We start from the raw sequence: 20,474 nt of genomic DNA, 5'->3' as shown, positions 1-20,474 counted from the left end.
ATACATACATTTCAAGTATAAATTTATGTTTTACCAGCACTGCATGTCCTTTGATCATTCAGCAATAATGCACCATTGGGGCATGCGCACTTGAATTCGCCATTTGGAGCCAGAAGGCAAAGATGACTGCAGCCACCGTTGTTTATAAGACATGCGTGTACACTTCCGTATTCTAAAGCATGGAAAAAAGATTGATGCTTTACTTTTCCTGTTGTAAACATTACCAGCAACAGATGGTATGCTTCCAAGGTTTGAATTTCAGGTTTATTCTATTTTCAGAACAAATGCCCTGCAAGCAGAGTCTCTTTCGATCTTCCTACGTAAGTCGGGAAGAGGAAACAAAAGACTCAGCCGGCCGCTTCCACATTTCGTATTGAGCTGCGTTAAGAATTCAAATGTATTCGCTGTCAGTCACTCGTGACCACTAACGACAAAACCACAAAACAAAAACAAACAGTCGGGATATTATCGAACGACTCTGACAAACACACGACAACCAAGGAATCATTCAGTTGAAACTCTAGACAGTTCATACTTTTAATTAAATTGCCATTTCATTTTTCACTGAAAATTTTATAGGTTTCTGGCAGACTACAAAGGAAATACTCATGGAAATTTAGACACTGAAAAATTGCTGGTTTTCACTCACGTGATCAACAGCCATGTTTTTCAACGAAAACAAAAGGAAGCGTTTGCATAATAATAGAGTTAAATTCCCCGAGGATTTGGTCGGGGCACCAACATGGCCGCCTTTTCTTTGTTTTGGGCACCAACATGGCGGTCGTGACGTCATGTGAAAACCGAGAATTGCCACAAGGTTGTAAATTTCAAAATTGATGGTGCATGGCGAAACTGGACTGACTCATCCATTTCTTTGGATAAGCGGCAAATCAAAGAATGTGAAGGCGGCCGACAGAGTTTTCTTTCCTCTTCCCGACTTATATAGGAAGATCGAAAGAGACTCTGCTTGCAGCTTACAGAACATATGCTGGCCAGGGAAACTGGAAAGGTTAGTAGATATCAATATAAGTACATTTGGTGGACACAAAGATAAGAAAACAAAATGATGGTTTAAGGGTTTAAGCCAGCCTCACTTGTATGAATCGGTACTAGGCATCACTAAACAGAGAATGCAGTAATTGCATAGAAGCAGAATTTCAGTTTTTTCACTGTGCATGAAATGGTAACACAAGAGCATGCTTTAAATGGAACCTCCATTTCAAAAAAAGAATATCTTTCAATCACAGGAAATATCCGTCACAGTCAAGTCAGCCTAAAGTTAGTTTTCAAAGAAAGTGTTTGTATCCGAAATAAATGTTTTAGAATGGCTTATTTTTGTTTTCACATTTTGCGGACGCCGCCATCTTGCCGAATAATTGTGATGTGTTACGGTTTCCCTATTGTTATTAGACAAAAGCTCTTTGTTTCAGAACAATTGTACAACCGTAACACGTCACAGTTATCCAAGATGGCTGCGCCCGTGAAATTTGAAAGTGTAAAATGAGTGATTTTAAAATTCAATTTTTTGATATAAACACTGTTTTAAAAACTAGTTTCGAAGAAATTTGTTTGTAAACATAACTTCCTTCGGTTTAAACTTATTCTGTCGTAAGAGTTGATGTTCCCTTGAAAGAGTGAGGAAGAACTCATGAGATGTCTTGCATCCATGGGATCAACCCTTTGACGTAGGCTATTGATAAAAAAGAAAAAAAAAAAGGCCGGACGGTCGAAAAGAATAAACCTTTAAAAAGGCATGAAACGCAGCTATTAGAAGATCACATTTTAGTACACAATGTTTCAATACGAAATCTTCCGTCACTAATATTATAAATTTACACTCAGTTTTCGCGATCTTTCATTGCGTATACTAAAATTACCAATTGGTTGTCTTGACTCGTGAGCAACTACTGCCCCCGTTAAAAAGCCATCAGTGAGATGGCCAAAATTGAACATCAACAGAGGCCGTGTTTTGTTGATCCACTGAATACTTTGGCTGTTCCAGTCAACCCAATAAAGATTGTCACCATATAAGGCAAGATCAGCAGGAAAGATGTTCTCGCCAATGAAGTGTATAGTGTCAACGTTAGTTCCATTTAAGTCTGCAGTATCGATGTAGTTATCATATGCATCCATCCAATATATGCGTTCGGCTTCATAGTCGATGACCACACTGATGGGGGTGAACACATAGTACCAACTATAGCCCAAGGGAAAGAAATTTTCTTCGCGATTTTCGCCAGTTAAATCGGCTCGCTCTATTTTTGGATCTATTAACCCCCAGTCAGTCCAGAACATGTACCTTGAAATAAGAAACAAAGGAGGTTGAAAACATTAGTAAAAAAATGTTTAACAAATCGGTAGCATAAATCTTCTTCCACATCTAGCCAAAGGAATGAGTAGGAAAAGGATTAATTGAAATTAATGAATAAGTGAGTGAGTGAGTGAGTGAGTGAGTGAGTGAGTGAGGGAATGAATGAATAAATGAATGAATTTAATGATAAATAATGATCAGATAAATTGTATAGGATAGTAGTTAGATGAATATCAGTAATTTAATTTACCTCCATTCTGGTTATGCATGACCTACGTATGGGTTCTGTCATGAACACTTCTTCATTTGCCATCGTTTTTTTTTTTGGAATATTAACTTGATGCAGGAAATAGTGGTATTAACGTTACAGACTTGGATTTCACATAGCGAATTTATCATTTACGTACTAGCCTTCTTATTCGCCCTTCGTATTGGTAGTAAAGGATGATAATCAACTTTAAATTAAGGTGGCTCAAACCAGTTTCAACACTTACAAGAGACCTTGTTATTATAAGGATTGGCCCTACAACACTTTAGCACGTAACTATTGCTGAAGAAGATGCAGGCATTTTTGTGACGTAACAAGTTACCATGGTGACAGGAAAGCCTTGCAAAAACACCCTATATTTTGGCTCTAGTTGCTCATATCTGAAAAACGAACCAGGTGATCCCCAATTTTTTATCGCAAAAGTGATCCACAGGCCAAGATGAAAGTCTCTGCAAAGTGTAAAAGAATTCTGTGGAGCGGATTCAGAGCAACCTTAACTTTTCCATTATTAAAGGTGGCTCTAAATCTTTTTCACATAATTTTCCGTAAAGTTTGCAGAAAGTTTCATTCTCGCATTCTGAGTACATTTCAGAAATACAAAGTGGGGGTCACAGAGTTCGTTTTTGAGATATGAGCAGCTAAAGCCAAAATATGGGGTGTTTTGCAGGGCGTTCCCGTTGCCTCGGTAACTTTTAAAGTCACGAAAATGACAGAATCTTTTTCAGCAATAATCGGTGCTTTATATGGTACCATAACATTGCTGTTAAGTGATAGTGTTGTAGTGCCCATCCTTCTAATAAGAACATTTCTTTCAAGTGCTGAAACTGGTTTGAGCCACCTTAATCTTTGGCTCCTGGTCACTTTTAAGAAATAAAAAATGGGGGTCACCGAATTCGTTTTTGAGATATAAGCGCATAAACACAAAATATAGGCCGTTTTTTGATGCTTGTCTTGTTACAATGGTAATTTTTACGTCACATTAATATGTGCACCTTGTTAAGAAATTATTGGTGTTTAATATGGTACCATAACATTGCGGATAAAAGAAATAATGTTGTTGAGTTAATTCTTCCGAATAAGGCATTCCCTCCAAATTCTTGAAACCGGTTTGAGCCACCTTAAGTGTCATCTGTAATTGGCGTTGATGCACTAATGAGGACTCTGGTACAGGAATGAAATGAAGGCAAACAAATAATATCAAATCATCATTGTTTTTTCTAGAGAAAGGGGAAACCCGGAGTACCAGGAGAAAAACCTCTCGAAGCAGAGTAGAGAACCAACAAGCTCAACCCACATGTGATGCCAAGTCTGGCAATGGAACCCAGGCCACAATGGCCGCTACGCCATATCTGCTTCCCTTATGAGAGGGCAGTAAATTGGTAGATAATTGGTGATAAAAGATAATATAACTTACCCGGACTTTGGATCCACCGCAATTCCACGTGGGTTGTATATGTTTGTATAAAATAATGTCTTTCTGTAGCTTCCGTCAGCATTCGCCACTTCGAGTCTTTCATAAATGTAATCCGTGAAGTAGATCTTGCGAGTTACCCACTCGTAGGCCAATCCGTCCACTTGACCAAGGTCATCGACGATTACCTGTGGGAATGAGGATGATTGAGTAACTGACACCTTTCGTGCCTTTTTTTGTTTCTAAGAATACAAATGTTATAATTATCTGCATCTCAATAGATTAACATTGAATCGGAGTCATCTTCATAAATTAATTGGAATCGTAGTAACTGTCTTAATTTAGCAGAAAATCCATTAAATTACGAGCATGATTTGTTTTGTCCATAAAACACAATGCTTCCTGAAGGTATTACTAGTTCAAAAAGGAATACTGGAATAACGTTTGATGATCAAGGAGGAACACGACTATGAGAAGAGACAACACGTCAGTAACCTTGAAGCTATTTACTCTGATACCAAAGAAGGTCACTTGAAAGATGCTGATTGATTTTTAAGAGAAGGCAATTAGCTTATGCTTTGTGTTAGGTTTGAGTAAAAAGCTCCTGAATCAAGCGTGACGCATGAAGCAGCTAGAGCACTCTGATGGTCACCGTTGGCCGTTAGTCTCAAAGTCTGATGCACAAGGTGCATCTCTCTCCCTCGACTGTCTGATGCCGGCTCACCTTGGGTCGTCATCTGTGTTTCTACCTTTGAAGCCTTTCCCGAAACAAAGAAAACGCTTTGATTGTTTTTGCGAGTGTTTATATCAAAACACCCGGTTATACCTCAACTTCCCCAGTGTCAAGACTCATCCTGTTAATTGTCCACTGGGCATGGTCACTCCAGAATATTATTCTCTCGCGGAAGTCAATGTCAATGGCGCCAGCATCCGAGAGACCAGTCTTCACAGTCTTCACATTGACGTAGGTATGATTGTAGGTCTTCATGTTAATGCACTTGATGTTGTTTTGGTCAATGAAGTACATACTTGGTTCGTCGGAGCAACCGTATTCATCTAAACAATTGTGAAAGGGAGAATATAAATTTTGTTAGTAAATTCTCAACCTCGGCGAACGAATTTCTCGTGCTCTGATTGCTTCAATCAGTCTCAGTTATCAGCTCATATACCTTAGTTTGACCTTATATTGTAAATGATTGCGCTTTGCGTTGCTAAACTAAAAAAAATTTCTCGCCGGAAAGCGAAATTTCTCTCGGTATAAAGCCAAAAAGAATGTTTTTGTGGAGAGTTTGGATCAATTCTGAAGCTTAGAAGTACGCGAAAAGGTAAGAAACGTTTTTGTGATGAGCCTGCGTCTGTCTGACCACCAGGTATTATTACACAACGTCGCATCTGCATCACGTTTTTTCGATTTCGCTAGGATTTTCTCCCTTTTTTCGCGCAAAAACATGAAATCTTCACACGTGAAAAGATCACTGTCGCTATGGTTACATATGAAAACGCGTCTTTCCATGCCTTTCGTGAAGTGATTTAGTATTTCATTGGTGTTTATATGATAAATGTGTGTCAGTGACACACTTGGCTATCGCCTCGTGTGCCACTTTTTTGTTCTTACCACATTTTGACGTCATCTGTGATCTATTACTGAATAGACGCACGGCAACATGGAATCTATTTGTTAAATATTATCAGATTTCCATAACTGACATAAAAAGTACCTTATGCCAGTCGGAGAGAATCTTGGGAATGAAAGGGGTAAGATTTGCATTCTGAACGTGAATCTGTCGCGTAAGTCTCCCTCTCGGCCAAAAAGTGCCCATAATCTGATGCGTGACGTAAGAAAAGGACATCGCCCTATTTCTTGAAAGTTAAGGCCTTCCGTATCATCTGACAGATATTCTTTTCTATGCACTTCGGAAAACTATTCCGAGGAGGACATATTTCGATACCAATTGTAAATATTCCTTACTTAAAATCGCTCTATATTCTCAATACTTTGTGCTTTGAAATATGTCTTTTTCTCACGTCACAGCTAAAAAGTATCAAATGTTGGACGCTTTCCATTGACTAGTTGCTCATGAGCCTGCGACACACGAAAAAATCCAGCGGGGCGGGTAAGTAACTTTAAGCGCTCGTAAAAAAAAAAAATCAATATTTTTGAAAACTTTCTTCGAAAGATATGGAAATCTTACAAAAAAGAAAAAAACGTGAAGAGTTCGGGGTACTTTAATACAAACTAGTTGAGTTGTAAAGCCCCTTTTTCACAAAATGAAATTGTATTTAGATGACAATCTCGTAACCGTCACATTGATACTGTTTTTCCTGTTAAAACTCTGCAATGAAGCTTACCAGGCACATGGACGCTCTCAACACAACTGCCATCGTTGTCGTCAGGACATGCGCATCTATAACCTCCTGGCTTTATTAGACAAATATGACTACAAATGTCAACACAAGGATGAGGAGCTGAAATAGAAAAAAAACACCTAAATATTGTTATATTATACATTACACTGATTTAGAAGAAGTTGCCCCTTCTGGCCCAAAGTAATAAGGGATGAACACGAAAGAGATTGGAGAAAGGAAAGAGTGACTGGGGTATAAGAGCCTCTTAAAATTTAACAATTGGTTCCTGAGCCTAAAGATTTAAGGAAACGTTTTTCGTAGCTTGCTTGTCATGAGATGATAGCGAGTTTTGAACCACTGTTGGAAAATAAATGGTTCCCAAGTGAGCAAATAAAGATGACAAATATACCAGAGCTGAAACTAGCCCACGTTTACAGGTGGGTAAGTGTTATTTTCCATTTTTGGTTAATCGGCTTCGCAGTTTTAGTCGTGTTACGCTCTACCCCTAGCCATTTACGAGCCTAATGGTGTCGCAGTTAGTTTCTCTTTACCTTCGGGATATTTGGATTTGCCTTGTGGAACCTATGTTTTATATTCGTGGATTCCTTTAGTCTTTTCCATATCTTTTTTAAGAACGAAGATTTTACTGTAAAGATTTTACATATTAATTATTCCTATTTTTTAAGAACGAATAATTTCCACGGTCAAATATTTGTTTTCCCTCCTATTCGATTACATGTACCATCTGGCTGTTTCTGTAATTAAAAGTTTTAATTTCGCACAGAACTTGTTTCTTTTGTTAACCTTATTGTGGGGTTGAGAGTTTGCTTTGTGAATTTCTCCCCCTCATTTTACTTTTGTCTATGATTTTCCCTCAACTCACAATCCACACACATAATTTCCCGCCAAACACCTTCTGACTAGTGAATGTTTCAGTTAGTGGAGAGAAACCCCTTCTTGTAAGACGGATTCTAATAAAAACACCATTAGGGAAGCCACAAAGGTTGCTAGTGAAACTGCTGCTATTACTATTAAATAACAAAACCTCAAAATTCGATGTTTCATACACGGGATATCTTTCGCAGCACTGATGATCTTTGCATTGCTTTTAAAAAGAACGATCATAGCTTGAAACATGTATACAAATATACTTGCGTTTCATTTTAAATGATTCGCTCTTTAGAACTTGGCCTGAAAGCAACGCGCCCAGTTTCCCACAAAACAGGCAAAAGAGTGTTGCGGAGAATAGTAATACTTACAGCGTGGCTTAGGATTGCCTTTGTTGATTACCATTCCTCGGGGGCTGTACATTCCATTAGCTATGATTTCCAAATTGCCATCAAACTCCGTCTTATTGATCCGATACACATTTTCAAATATGTATTCATTCCAATAAACAAATTGATCGTCAACTTCAACATCACGAGGAAACAAGAAGAGGTAAAAATCGGTAAGCAAAGTTTGAGGAATACCAAGTCCAGGTAAATTGACGTCAACATACATCAAACGATATAACCAGTAGGTGACGAAATATATGCGATTTGTTTCAGTGTCCACAGCCAGACCCTGAGCATCGTACTCATATCCCGATTCCGTTCTTAGGTAAACAACCTTCCTTCTAAATTCTCCGTCCAAGTGGGTGCTTTCAATAAATCCATGATCCGACCAATATAGAAACCTGAAACCAAAGGATACAACTTTGAAACAACACGGTGAAGAAAGGAGAAAATCAACTCCTGATCATTTTACCAATACTAAAGCCGTTTTGGACCGGTATGGACCGACGGAGAAATGGATTCTTTAATGGAAGAGTTGTTGATCCTGGAGTTTTTTAATAAAACGATTATTCTACTCAGGCTTGATGGATATAAAATGATTATAACCAACTCGGTGCTACGTGCCACGTTGGTTATCTATCACTACATATCCAGCGCGCCCTCGTGGAATAATACTGGTTTTTTGTTTTGAGGAAAGAAACCGGAGAAAAACCTGTCAGAGCAGAGCAGAGAACCAAAAAATTCAACCCACGCCCGGGGATCATTGGTGGAAGGCGATTGTGGTCTCACTACAGCGCCAACCTACTCTGCTCCCTAATGTATATAGGGGGTTTGATTCCCCGACTGAGTAATACATGTGAGCTCAGTTTGTGGGTTCTCTACTGTGTCGGTTTTGTTTCTTCTTCTCCATAATAAACCAACTCATTTGCTGCATTTAATTTGTTCTAATTTTATTTCCTTGTTACTGTGTATACAATATGTAAAACACGTGTTATAAATGGCGTGAGAGCTTACTAAAGTGATTATCCTTAAATCATTAGGGGAAAAAATCATTGTCTGTTTTCTTACCCTCGTTTTGTATCCAAGGCGATGTCGGAAGGATATTGGCCCAAATTTTGAACCAAAACCTTTGAATATCTTCCATTAAGGTTGGAAACTTCGATTGTCAGAGTGCCTGCATTTATCCAATAAACATTTCCCGCCACGACATCTAGGGCCAGGCCAGAAGGTGAAGAAACCCCAGAACGAATGACTGTTTGGTTCACTCCATAAACAGAACTACGCTGAACTTCACCGCGAGCACTATCTGTCCAGTATATGTAATGACTGTACGGATCAAAGTCTATTCCGTTTGGATATGTTAAGTTCTCTAACAGCAAGTCTTTGATCGAGATGTCTTTGGCGGTCAAGAGAGAATAGCTGATTTGTTGGTAATAAGAGTCGGCAACGAATACGACATCATCAAAAATACCTAGAAGAAAAATGATTAATGATATGAAGGCTTTTGTTGGCAAATCTACCGATATATTGATCTCATTTTCAGGAATGTGAGAGGAAAGATGTCATTGGGAGTAATAACGCAACAAGAGCAAAGGGTCAAATCGTTCTTCTGACAAGCATCGTACTGACAACGCGTTCAAAGTGGCTTCGAAGATTAAATTAGGTACGCAAAAAACCTACACGTTGTTCCATCTGGTCCCATCTTCATTCCGATTCGGCATATGCAGCTTCTGCCATTTGGCTTCAAGACACATATTTGAAAGCTCAAACATCCTCCATTGTTGTAACATGCCGATTGGTCTGCAAAACAAATGATTAACAAAGGAGTAAAGCTGTCAAGATGACTCCTAAACTAATAAATTCCCAGTTAAAGAAAACTTCTATCGAATACAAATGTGTATTTCTGCTGAAAACGTCATATGTTTGCTGCCTTTTACGTATGCAGAACCACTTCCATGTTACATGACATGTAAAGGAAAAGGCAGAGTCGCTTTCGTCTTTCTTGGGTATCATTAGTAACTCCATTCGAAGGGAATTTATTGGTCCGGGCTCGGGTCCTGGCCGGGGACATTGTGTTGTGTTCTGGGGCAAGACACTTTACTCTCACGGTGCCTCTCTCCACCCAGGTGTATAAATGGCTACCGGCGGATCTAATGCTGAGGGAGTAGAAATACTCCTAGTCGCGTTACATCACAGAAACCGGAGATAAACGCTGGCCTGATGGGCCTTTTGGGCTAGTAGCAGACTTTACCTTACCTCTTCTAATTTAGGACCAGCCACGGAAATGCTTTGCGATCGCAAAAGTGAATGAATCAACATTTTTTTGTCATTTCGTGCCTTTCTAACCAAGGGCATATTTAGTAAGGACACCAACAGTCTTTCCAATAAAAGAATTAAACGGTTCGACAAAATTAGAGAGATTAAATTGAGTGGAAGTCGACTGAAAGCGTGCAAAGAGTTACCTGAGGCTGCTTCAGGCGCACTGGAGTTAAACGCGTATATACCAGATGGATTCCAAAACCCATCAATCATCATTTCCGGCATACTCCCACCAGTCGCGTTGGCCATAAATATAGTTCCTGAGAACTGCCCGTCTCCATCAGCGGTCCAGAAAAGAGTGTGGTTGTACACTGTTAGGAATCTAGGATGATGAGTACCAGAGAAGAATGTGTGAACCCGGAGAGTCTCCAGTTCAATGTACCTTATCAGGTTATTGTACTGATCACTAAAGAACAGTCGCTTCCCAGGCTTATATAAAGCCACGTCAACCAAAGTAGGTGCAGTTTTTGGGAAATTCGCGAGAACCATTTGGTTTTTACCATCCATATCTGCTTTATATATTTTCACATCGACACCAACCGATGAAAAGTACATGACCCTGCAAAGATCAAAAATAAATACATGAATACTCATAGATATTAAGCAAGTATATTTTAAACCTCAAAGCCCGTTTTTTCAAAATTCATAGACCGGTTTCTGCTACACTTACTCCAACCATAAAATGAATTGGAAAAAACAAGGGGCCTCCGTCTTGTCATTTCTCAGGTTAGTTAGGTACTTATTTCATATCAAGATAACTGAGTAAAACAACCAAACAACTGAACCGTGTGTAATTTTAGTAGAATGGTAGAATGCGGCCCTCGATGAAAATTGCAGAATAATAGCAAACCTGCTATCAGAGAGATAAATTTAATGATGTTCATTCTAACCGGACAAGTACGCACCCATTTTAAATGATATCGAGCATTCAAAGCCGGTTAATGTTTCAATTTAGATTGTTCGCGTTCAAAGTTCACAAAATTAATGCTCTATGGAATTGATCACATAAAAATTTAAAAAGAAAAACCCAGTTTTGAAATACAGGGGATGATTCTAGATTTACTTGTTCAGAGATCCCACGACGCTAAAAGCTTACCCTGACAAGCTATCCAAAGCAATTCCTTGCGGAGAATCGACGTCGATTAAGTCTGCTAGATCAGAACCGTTAATGGCAATAACTCGAATTTTGTTTCCGCCTTCTTCAGCAACGTAGATGTTTCGTGCAACGATGTCAATATCAAGACCCATCGGCTGTCTCATCGGCCTTGGTAGCACATATTGAGAAAGGCTATCGTTTAGGTGGGACTTTCGAATGTTTCCATTTGTATCGGTCCAGTACATTAGTTTTTCAAATGGATCATACGATACCCCGACTGGAGAATAAAGTAACTCAAGTGGTAGCATCGGTGGAGTTGCATGCTGCTGCAAAGGCAATGACATCACGTAGCACACTCTTCGACCTTCCTCACAAGTAAGCAAGAAATTGATGGAAATGGCTGTAAGAGATCATTCTCATTAGTAAGTGGAGTTGATATGATGATAAATGTCGGCTAGGTCACCATATACTAGAATAAATCTAAAAATCATAATTTTAAAGAGGTTTAAACTTACAGAGATTTTCAGCAGTCATATTTGAGCAAATGACAGATGCATCTTCATAGTGGATACAGTTGTGGTCATTCCATCCATTATGAGGACAATTCACAATGGAGCTTTCATTGCCAACACAATGCACGTTATCCAGCCATATATGTCCATTTCCAAGGCCGAACAAGCTGAGCATCGGAGCACGATGAGCTCTTCCCTGACCAAGTTGACGACAAACGACCTGTGCGTCATTAAGATCCCAGTAATCATCGCAGACAGTTCCCCAGTATCCATCGTGAAATATCTCTAGTCTTCCCTCTCCGGGTCTATAGCCATCAGCTAGCCTCACAATTTGATCTAGAACAGAATTTAAGATGTAAGTATACTGTTTTGCGTCGTCGTGGTTTCACGCAAGGAGGAAGAAAGAAAAATGATCGTAAATCGTCGGAGTAATCTAGTCCTGAAGCAGGCCGAATACCTTCATGCACAACAGGCACCTATTGTATCTTGCATTAGCAATTTCTATTGTAAAGAGTATTTAACTGAATTTTTTATTGGGTTGAGGAAATTTTAAAACTATCAGGTGCAAAGACCAAAATGTGCAGGAAATGAAAAAGGTCTGTTACACCAAATTTGCACAGTTCAAATATGGTGCAAAGATATACCTACTCAGGGGGAAACCTTAAGCAAAGCTGTCCACACTTACAGCCCCATTTACATTGGGGTGCAGATATTGTAGTAAATGTGTACGTACCAGCATTCCTTAAGGTTTGCGCTTGAGTAGGTATATCTGCACTGTGCAAATTTGTTTAAATCCATTTTTTCATCCAGTGAATTACATAAGCCTCTGCCAATAGTATAGTAAGCATTTCAAGAGAAATGACTTTGATTTTCGAGTTGCGATCACTAATCGAAATGACGGCCTAATAACAATTTCCACATAAGTGAAAGAAAATAATAAAGTTTGGATATCGAATCAAAGTAACTTTGTACGAAGCTTTGAATTCATGAACGACCTGAACATACGGCTTGCAAGAATTAAACGAGGGAAGGTGCCTCCGGCCCTCCCTCCAGGTGACTAGCGCGTTTAAAGTGCACCTAACCCCAAAATATTTTTTTTTGCTAAAATGAATCTTTGCAACTGTTCGAAACGCATTGCGGCCATTTTTTTTAATTTTTCTAACAAATCCTGGCATTTTATAGGCTTCGAAAGTTGCGAAAATCCAAGCATCTTTTGCTCACGACCGAGTCAGAAGGGGAGTGGGTCTATTCCTGGTTTGAAGTCACAATCTACTTTGCATACATTTTTACAAAGAGTTAATGCAATGTAAATCAGTTTGTGACGTCAAATCAGGAATAGACCCACTCCCCTTCTGACTCGATCGTGAACAAAAGATGCTTGGATTTTCGCAACTTTCGAAGCCTATAAAATGCCAGGATTTGTTAGAAAAATGAAAAAATGGCTGCAATGCGTTTCAAACAGTTGCAAAGATTCATTTTAGCGAAAAAAATATTTTGGGGTTTCGGTGCACTTTAAGGTTAGCGGTGAGAGTTTGAAACGACCGCCATCCCATTTTAGGGAGGTGTGCACAGTTTGAAGATATCCCTCTCTCGAACTATCTTGGATCGGTGGTCAAGATTTCAGTGTCCTATAATGAGATAAGCATTATTTTGGGGCGTGTGCGCATGCATATGTTCTACCTGGAGCTGCTGGCGGAGTAAACTTGCAGACCACTCCAACGTCTTCCCCGTGAAAGCAATTGTGACTTCCCCATCCGCCATGACGACATTCGGCGATACTTTCTTCATTCCCTGTGCAGTGAACATCATCCAACCATATTTGGTTGGGTGTTGACCAGTCATCATACCACGAGCAACAATGAGTGCTCCATGCTCCTTCGGAATAACCCAGCATGCGACAAATAACATCTGCCTCTTCTATTCCCCAGTAATCATCGCATATCGTTCCCCAGGTGCCATTCAAGTACAATTCAACTCGTCCTTGGTTCGATGTTGGGCCATCACGCAAACGAACTCTAAGCTCTGAAGCAGTTTAAGTGACAAAAGTGAGATTAAAATATACATCCCCTAAGGAATCTTAGAAAGGAGACGCTATGTCTGTCAAATAATATACTGGTTTAGTATATACTAAAACAGTGGATAGCGTTGAACGTGCGCGCTGATTGGCTACTCAAACTTAGGATATCCTTTGCTATTCGCGCCCGAAAATGTTGTAATCTTTGCAGGAACAAATGAGTTAAAATCATATGTTTGTGCTATATTATCTCACTGTTTTAGTACATACTAAAACAACTATTCACCTCAGTGTAGAGCCTCGCGGCTCGGTAAATATCCACCTCTAGCCACCGACACTAAGGTGAATAGTTGTTAATTACTCGTTGCTCAGGCTTTTGTCTCAGTAGTTTTTTCTACGAAAAATGAACAAGTTGAAACCACTGAAACACATCTTAACTGACGAGAAAGCTCCATGGCTAGGTCTTTATATCAATCAACTTGTTTTCTTTATATTTCTCTCAAACATTCTTATTCCAAGAAACAACGTTGTCCGTTATTGGGATGATTTCTGCTGTTTTGTCAACCCCCATGTTGACTGGGCGATATTGGTGAGTAACATGATCGGTGAATATGTTCATGTCCCCCAAACGTTTGCAGTTTTCGTTCTCGTTTTGGTGCTGCCATTGGTTCTTAGATTTTTCCACAGAGCGCCCAAAGGATCTGGCGCGTAACTGGATTGTGGCTCTCTTAGTAATCACTGTAGGCCAAGACATCACAGCCACAGTCTCATCACCGTCTCACCGTCTTTTCTTTGGTCCCACATTGTCTGCATTTAGGAGTGTGATGGACTATATCTTTGATCCTTCATGTGCACAGTGTTTGATCTTGCGTGGAGGGTTATTATTATTATTATTATTATTATTATTATTATTATTATTATTATTATTATTATTATTATTTTAAGGGAACGGGGGCTTGAACTTGCCTGGATGAGGTCCTGGGGCTAATGTTGGACCTATAAACAAAAAACCAAGATAAATCAGGATTTAGAAGAATTGTTTTCTGTTTTGTCTATTCAGTGCACGTCCATAGTTTAAGCAGTCTCCAATTTATGTAATTTGGGGTGGTCTTAGTGACAGTCAGTGATTTTCAAATTGGTATGGCTTGTTTTAGCTTGTTTGATTGAATCCTCATGAGAACACTGATCATCCTTTTCTACGAATCTAGACTTTACTAAAGTTAACCATAACATCTGCGTATATCACGTTTGTAGAGGATACCCTCATATCGTTTTTTCCTGTCTGCTTTTTGAGAGGAGTTTTGTTTCTGTCCATGGTACGACTAATTTATCTAAATAAAATTATTTAGGCCGAAATAAAAATGGAGAGAATGAAGGAAATGGGAATCCATATACATCCAGGGATAATATTAAGATTATTTCGTTATTTCGTTGATGCTGCCTATCATAACAATTTTACCCTAAGAAGAACACATGCGATTGTAGTGGAGATCAAATTGCTGTTACACTGACTATGACCAACGCTTTACCTTCCGTGGGTGGTATCGAACCGTTGTAGCAAATAACTCCAGCGTCCTCATAATGACTGCAATCATGCATATCCCACCCACGGTATCTGCAAGCCGCAATGCTTTCTTCATCGCCACGACACTTGACATTGTCCAGCCAAATTGGGTACGAAGCATTTCCTTCTCCAAAATATGCTTGTCTGACAGCGTATTGCGCTCCGGTGAAATTCAGCATCCTGCATACAACTGTAGCTTCCCTGAATCCCCAGTGATCATCACAGACCGTTCCCCACTGCCCTTGGTGATATATTTCAACGCGGCCTTCATTAGACGAGTTGGAACCTCTAAGACGCACCATGATATCTGGAAGAAAGGCATTCTCAATTATGCATTGCCTCAATACCGTTAAGTCACACATAAGTACTCTGGATTTTCCTTTCCGAGTTTCATTTACACGACCTTATCATTACCTCTAACCTTTATACAAATCTGAAGAGATTCCTATACACCTCTGACTATCTTTTAATAAAAATTTTCCCAGAAAAAAAGCTTGTTATTGACAACATTGATAAGCTCTTTTAATTAGATCTTAATCTCTTTCATACGTTTCATACATCTAATATGAGATGGTGGATCACTGCAGTGAAATGAGTCACATAATTCATATGCGAATTGACTCTGCAAATCTACTACTGCTTCACAATGTTATTCTTCAATTTATAACCGGCTCACCTGGTACTGGGGGAGGCGGAGTCGGTTGGATAACTGTAGATGAAAATAACACAGAGGAAAGAAAAGTGAAATAAAGCAGTGGCAACAGGATGACTCAGAGCAACCAAAAAAAGATGATCATTCAATCATACTACAAGAGCATCGGTTCTCGCAAACAATTGGCTAAGATTAGTGTGGACAGTGTCACAGTCGATCATGCTATCATTAAACCCGTAACGTCTGTACGAAATCTTGGTGTATGGTTCGACCAGCACATGAAAATGAGCGATCACATTGGGAAAATATGTAGCAAGGGGTTCTACAGTCTCTAAAACCTACGACAAATAGGAAAATGCTTAACGGATGAGGCCTGTAAGACCCTGGCGCATGCACTCGTGACCTGCCATTTAGACTACTGCAATGCCTTACTGCATGATGTCTCGCAATACCAACAACAACGTCTACAGAGGGTTCTAAATGCAGCTGCTCGGTTGATATGCCGTTTACCAAAGTATTATCACATATTACCAGTGCTTAAAGACCTTCACTGGCTACCGATAAAATATCGAGTTATCTTTAAGATCACTCTGCCAGTTTTCAAAGTTCTACATGGTCTAGCAACCTCATATTTGGAAAACCTGATACGAATGAAGCCGGAAGGACGTTACCACCTCAGAAAAAAAGATCAGTTGTTGGTTTCAAAAACCTAAATGCAAAACGTTTGGAGACAGGGCTTTCTTCAAATCTGGACCCGTGCTGTGGAACAGTTTACCTGACAATATCAGACAAATATCTAACATCCAAAAGTTTAAAAAAAGAACTCGACATTTTTCTTTAGACTTGCCTATCAATGAGCGTCAGTCATTTAAATATAAATATCCAAAAAAATCATTCTAGAATTTACTTAGACTAATCAATATATTTTTAATTATCTAAATTAGGTTTCAGATAATATAATTTTATTGTAATATAATTTTAGGTATAATTTAATTTTTTTAACTTTAACCAATTTCGGTTGTAAACAGCGCCATCGAATATTTATAGTGAAGGCGGTATATAAATGTATCATTATTATTATTATTATTATTATTATTATAGCTTTTTAAGTCAACAAGTACACACTTTAATTCAGTACATTTGAGCCCTAATAAATAAGACCCCTAATAACAAATACAGCCCTCATATCTGGTGATATCAAATTGCCATTTGATTTGCCAATTAATTCGGGCAATACACTTACGTGACACAATTTGCAATTAAAGACGTCTTCCCTTTGAGACTAGGAAAACGCATGTAAGCTTCCCTTATAGACTACCTGAAAAGTAATCTTTCATACAAATATGTCAAGTATAAATTTATGTTTTACCAGCACTGCATGTCCTTTGATCATTCAGCAATAATGCACCATTGGGGCATGCGCACTTGAATTCGCCATTTGGAGCCAGAAGGCAAAGATGACTGCAGCCACCGTTGTTTATAAGACATGCGTGTACACTTCCGTATTCTAAAGCATGAAAAAAAGATTGATGCTTTACTTTTCCTGTTGTAAACATTACCAGCAACAGATGGTATGCTTCCAAGGTTTTAATTTCAGGTTTATTCTATATTGGGAACAAATGCCCTGCGAGCAGAGTCTCTTTCGATCTTCCTATATAAGTCGGGAACCGCCGGCCGTTTCCACATTTCGTATTGAGCTGATGAAAATTCAAATGTATTCGCTGTCAGTCACGCGTGACCACTAACTAAAAAGCCAGAAAACAAAAACAAACGGTCGCGATATCATCGAACGACTCTGGCAAACACACGACAACCAAGGAATCATTCAGTGGAAACTCTAGAGAGTTCATACTTTTAAATTGCCATTTCATTTTTCACTGAAAATTTTATAGGTTTCTGGCAGACTACAGAGCACCCTGCTAGCAGAGCCTTTCTTTTGCTTGCTCGATTTTGGCGTTCTCGAGAAAGGCTCTGCATGAATGGAGTAAGATCTTTATTGAATATGCGCTGCATGTTGCCAGGATACAGTCTCGAACCCAAGCCTAATATGCCAGATCTCACCGCCATCTTGGTTTTTCATGGTACAGCGGGCTCAATCATAACCATCGGTTTTGTCACTAAACGAACGCTCGCACTGGAAAAACCGGTTTGACGAGAGAGAACAAGATTGAATAGTCCAGAAGCTCGGGCTGCGGCGGCTTCAAAGAGTTGACGCGATTCGGGCAGAGCCTCCTTTTCTCCTCCTCAGTAAAGAAATAGACAAAAGGAGGCTCTGCACGCAGGGTGACTACAGAGGAAATACTCATGGGAATTTAGACAGTTAAAAATTGCCACGAGGTTGTAAATTTCAAAATTGATGGTGCATGGCGATTGAGCATAAAGTAAAAATAAAAAAACAGGTTTGACAAATCAAAACTGGACTGACTCATTCATTTCTTTGGATAGGCGGCAAATCAAAGAATGCGGAGGCGACCGGCAGAGTTTTCTTTCCTCTTTCTCTCGAAAGAGACTCTGCATGCAGGTTACAGAACAAATGCTGACCAGGAAAACTGGAAAGGTTAGTAGATATCAATATAAGTACATTTGGTGGACACAAAGGTAAGAAAACAAAATGATGGTTTAAGTGTTTAAGCCGTCTTCACTTGTATGAATCGATACTAGGCATCACTAAACAGAGAATTCAGTAATTGCATAGAAGCAGAATTTCAGTTTTTTCACTGGGCATGAAATGGTAACACAAGAGTATGCTTTAAATGGGACCTCCACTTGAACAAAAGAATATCTTTAAATCACAGGAAATATCCGTCACTGTCAAGTCAGTCTAAAGTTTTCAAAGAAAGTGTTTGTATCAGAAATAAATGTTTTAGAATGGCCTATTTTTGGTTTCACATTTCGCCGACGACGCCATCTGAAATAATTGTATTGTGTTACGGTTGCCCTATTGTTATTAGACAAAAGCTCTTTGTTTCAGAACAATTGTACAACCTTAACACGTCACAATTATTCAAGATGGCTGCCCCCGTGAAGTTTGAAAGTGTAAAATAAGCGATTTTAAAATTCACTCTTTTGATATAAACACTGTTTTAAAAACTAATTTCGAAGAAATTTGTTTGTAAACATAACTTCCTTCGGTTTAAACTTATTCTGTCGTAAGAGTTGATGTTCCCTTGAAAGAGTGAGGAAGAACTCATGAGATTTCTTGCATTCATAGGATAAACCCTTTCAAGAAAATAATAAGATAATATGGCTGACGTAGGCTATTGATAAAAAAGAAAAGAAAAAAGGCCGGACGGTCGAAAAGAATAAACCTTAAATAAGGGATGAAACGCAGCTATTAGAAGATCACATTTTAGTAAAGAATGTTTCAATACGAATGCCTCCGTCGCTAATATTATAATTTTACACTCAGTTTTCGCAATCTTTCATTGCGTATACTAAAATTACCAATTGGTTGTCTTGACTCGTGAGCAACTACTGCCCCCGTTAAAAAGCCATCAGTGAGATGGCCAAAATTGAACATCAACAGAGGCCGTGTTTTGTTGATCCACTGAATACTTTGGCTGTTCCAGTCAACCCAATAAAGATTGTCACCATATAAGGCAAGATCAGCAGGAAAGATGTTCTCGCCGATGAAGTGTATAGTGTCAACGTTAGTTCCATTTAAGTCTGCAGTATCGATGTAGTTATCATATGCATCCATCCAGTAAATGCGTTCGGCTTCATAGTCGATGACCACACTCATGGGGGTGAACACAAAGTACCAACTATAGCCCAAGGGAAAGAAATTTTCTTCGCGATTTTCGCCAGTTAAATCGGCTCGCTCTATTTTTGGATCTATTAAACCCCAGTCAGTCCAGAACATGTACCTTGAAATAAGAAACAAAGGAGGTTGAAAACATTAGTAAAAAAATGTTTAACAAATCAGTTGCATAAATCCTCTTCCACATTTAGCCAAAGGAATGAGTGGGAAAGGTATGAATGAATTAATGAATGAGCGAGTGAGTGAGTGAGTGAGTGAGTGAGTGAGTGAGTGAGTGAGTGAATGAATAATAATAAATAATGATCAGATGAATTGTATAGGATAGTAGTTAGATGAATATCAGTAATTTAATTTACTTCCATTCTGTTTATGCATGACCTATGTATGGGGTCTGTCATGAACACTTCTTCATTTGCCATCTTTTTTTTTTTTTTTATATTATTATTTTTAACTTGATGCAGGAAATAGTGGTATTAACGTTACAGACTAGATCTTCACATAACGAATTTATCATTTACGTACTAGCCTTTTTATTCTTTTATCCTTTGTATTGGTAGTAAAGGATGATAATGAACTTTAAATTAAGGAGGCTCAAACCAGTTTTAACCCTTTCAAAAAATGTACTATTTGGAAGGATTGAATCTACCCAACTATTACACGTAACCGCAATGTTATGATAGTATATGATAATAAATGGTTAACAAGATGTACTCATTACCATGGGAACAAAAGAGCCATCTAAATAATCCTATATTTTGTCTTTTAACTCGTATATCTCAAAAACGAACTCTGTGACCCCCATTTTTTTATTTCTGAAAAGTGATCAGCAGGTTAAGATGAAACTCTATATAGAGTTTAAAAACATTTTCTGGAGCGCATTCATAGCCACCTTCACAACTGGAAAATTTAAGGTGGCTCAGAATCCGCTCCAGATATTTTTTTTA

The 20,474-nt window shown here is 38.8% G+C and overlaps 1 protein-coding gene across 1 annotated transcript in view; it reads right to left on the bottom strand.

The window, feature by feature from the left end:
• Nucleotides 1–20,474, bottom strand: part of LOC138020639 (low-density lipoprotein receptor-related protein 1-like) — a 108,823-nt gene that overhangs the window by 38,284 nt on the left and 50,065 nt on the right. The window contains exons 34-50 of the mRNA XM_068867581.1: nt 19,215–19,636; nt 17,140–17,277; nt 15,795–15,827; nt 15,084–15,425; nt 14,521–14,550; nt 13,221–13,562; nt 11,544–11,876; nt 11,029–11,428; nt 10,076–10,491; nt 9,294–9,413; nt 8,682–9,084; nt 7,596–8,014; nt 6,340–6,456; nt 4,817–5,046; nt 3,994–4,178; nt 1,878–2,299; nt 35–172 (exon numbers count right to left, since the gene is read on the bottom strand). Coding sequence (XP_068723682.1) covers nt 35–172; nt 1,878–2,299; nt 3,994–4,178; nt 4,817–5,046; nt 6,340–6,456; nt 7,596–8,014; nt 8,682–9,084; nt 9,294–9,413; nt 10,076–10,491; nt 11,029–11,428; nt 11,544–11,876; nt 13,221–13,562; nt 14,521–14,550; nt 15,084–15,425; nt 15,795–15,827; nt 17,140–17,277; nt 19,215–19,636 — 4,490 coding nt within the window. The remainder of the gene's footprint in view (nt 1–34; nt 173–1,877; nt 2,300–3,993; nt 4,179–4,816; nt 5,047–6,339; nt 6,457–7,595; nt 8,015–8,681; nt 9,085–9,293; nt 9,414–10,075; nt 10,492–11,028; nt 11,429–11,543; nt 11,877–13,220; nt 13,563–14,520; nt 14,551–15,083; nt 15,426–15,794; nt 15,828–17,139; nt 17,278–19,214; nt 19,637–20,474) is intronic.

This window comes from Montipora capricornis, chromosome 2 (assembly GCF_036669925.1).
Source record: "Montipora capricornis isolate CH-2021 chromosome 2, ASM3666992v2, whole genome shotgun sequence".
NCBI lineage: Eukaryota > Metazoa > Cnidaria > Anthozoa > Scleractinia > Acroporidae > Montipora > Montipora capricornis.
This window is presented reverse-complemented; position numbering and strand designations above follow the sequence as displayed.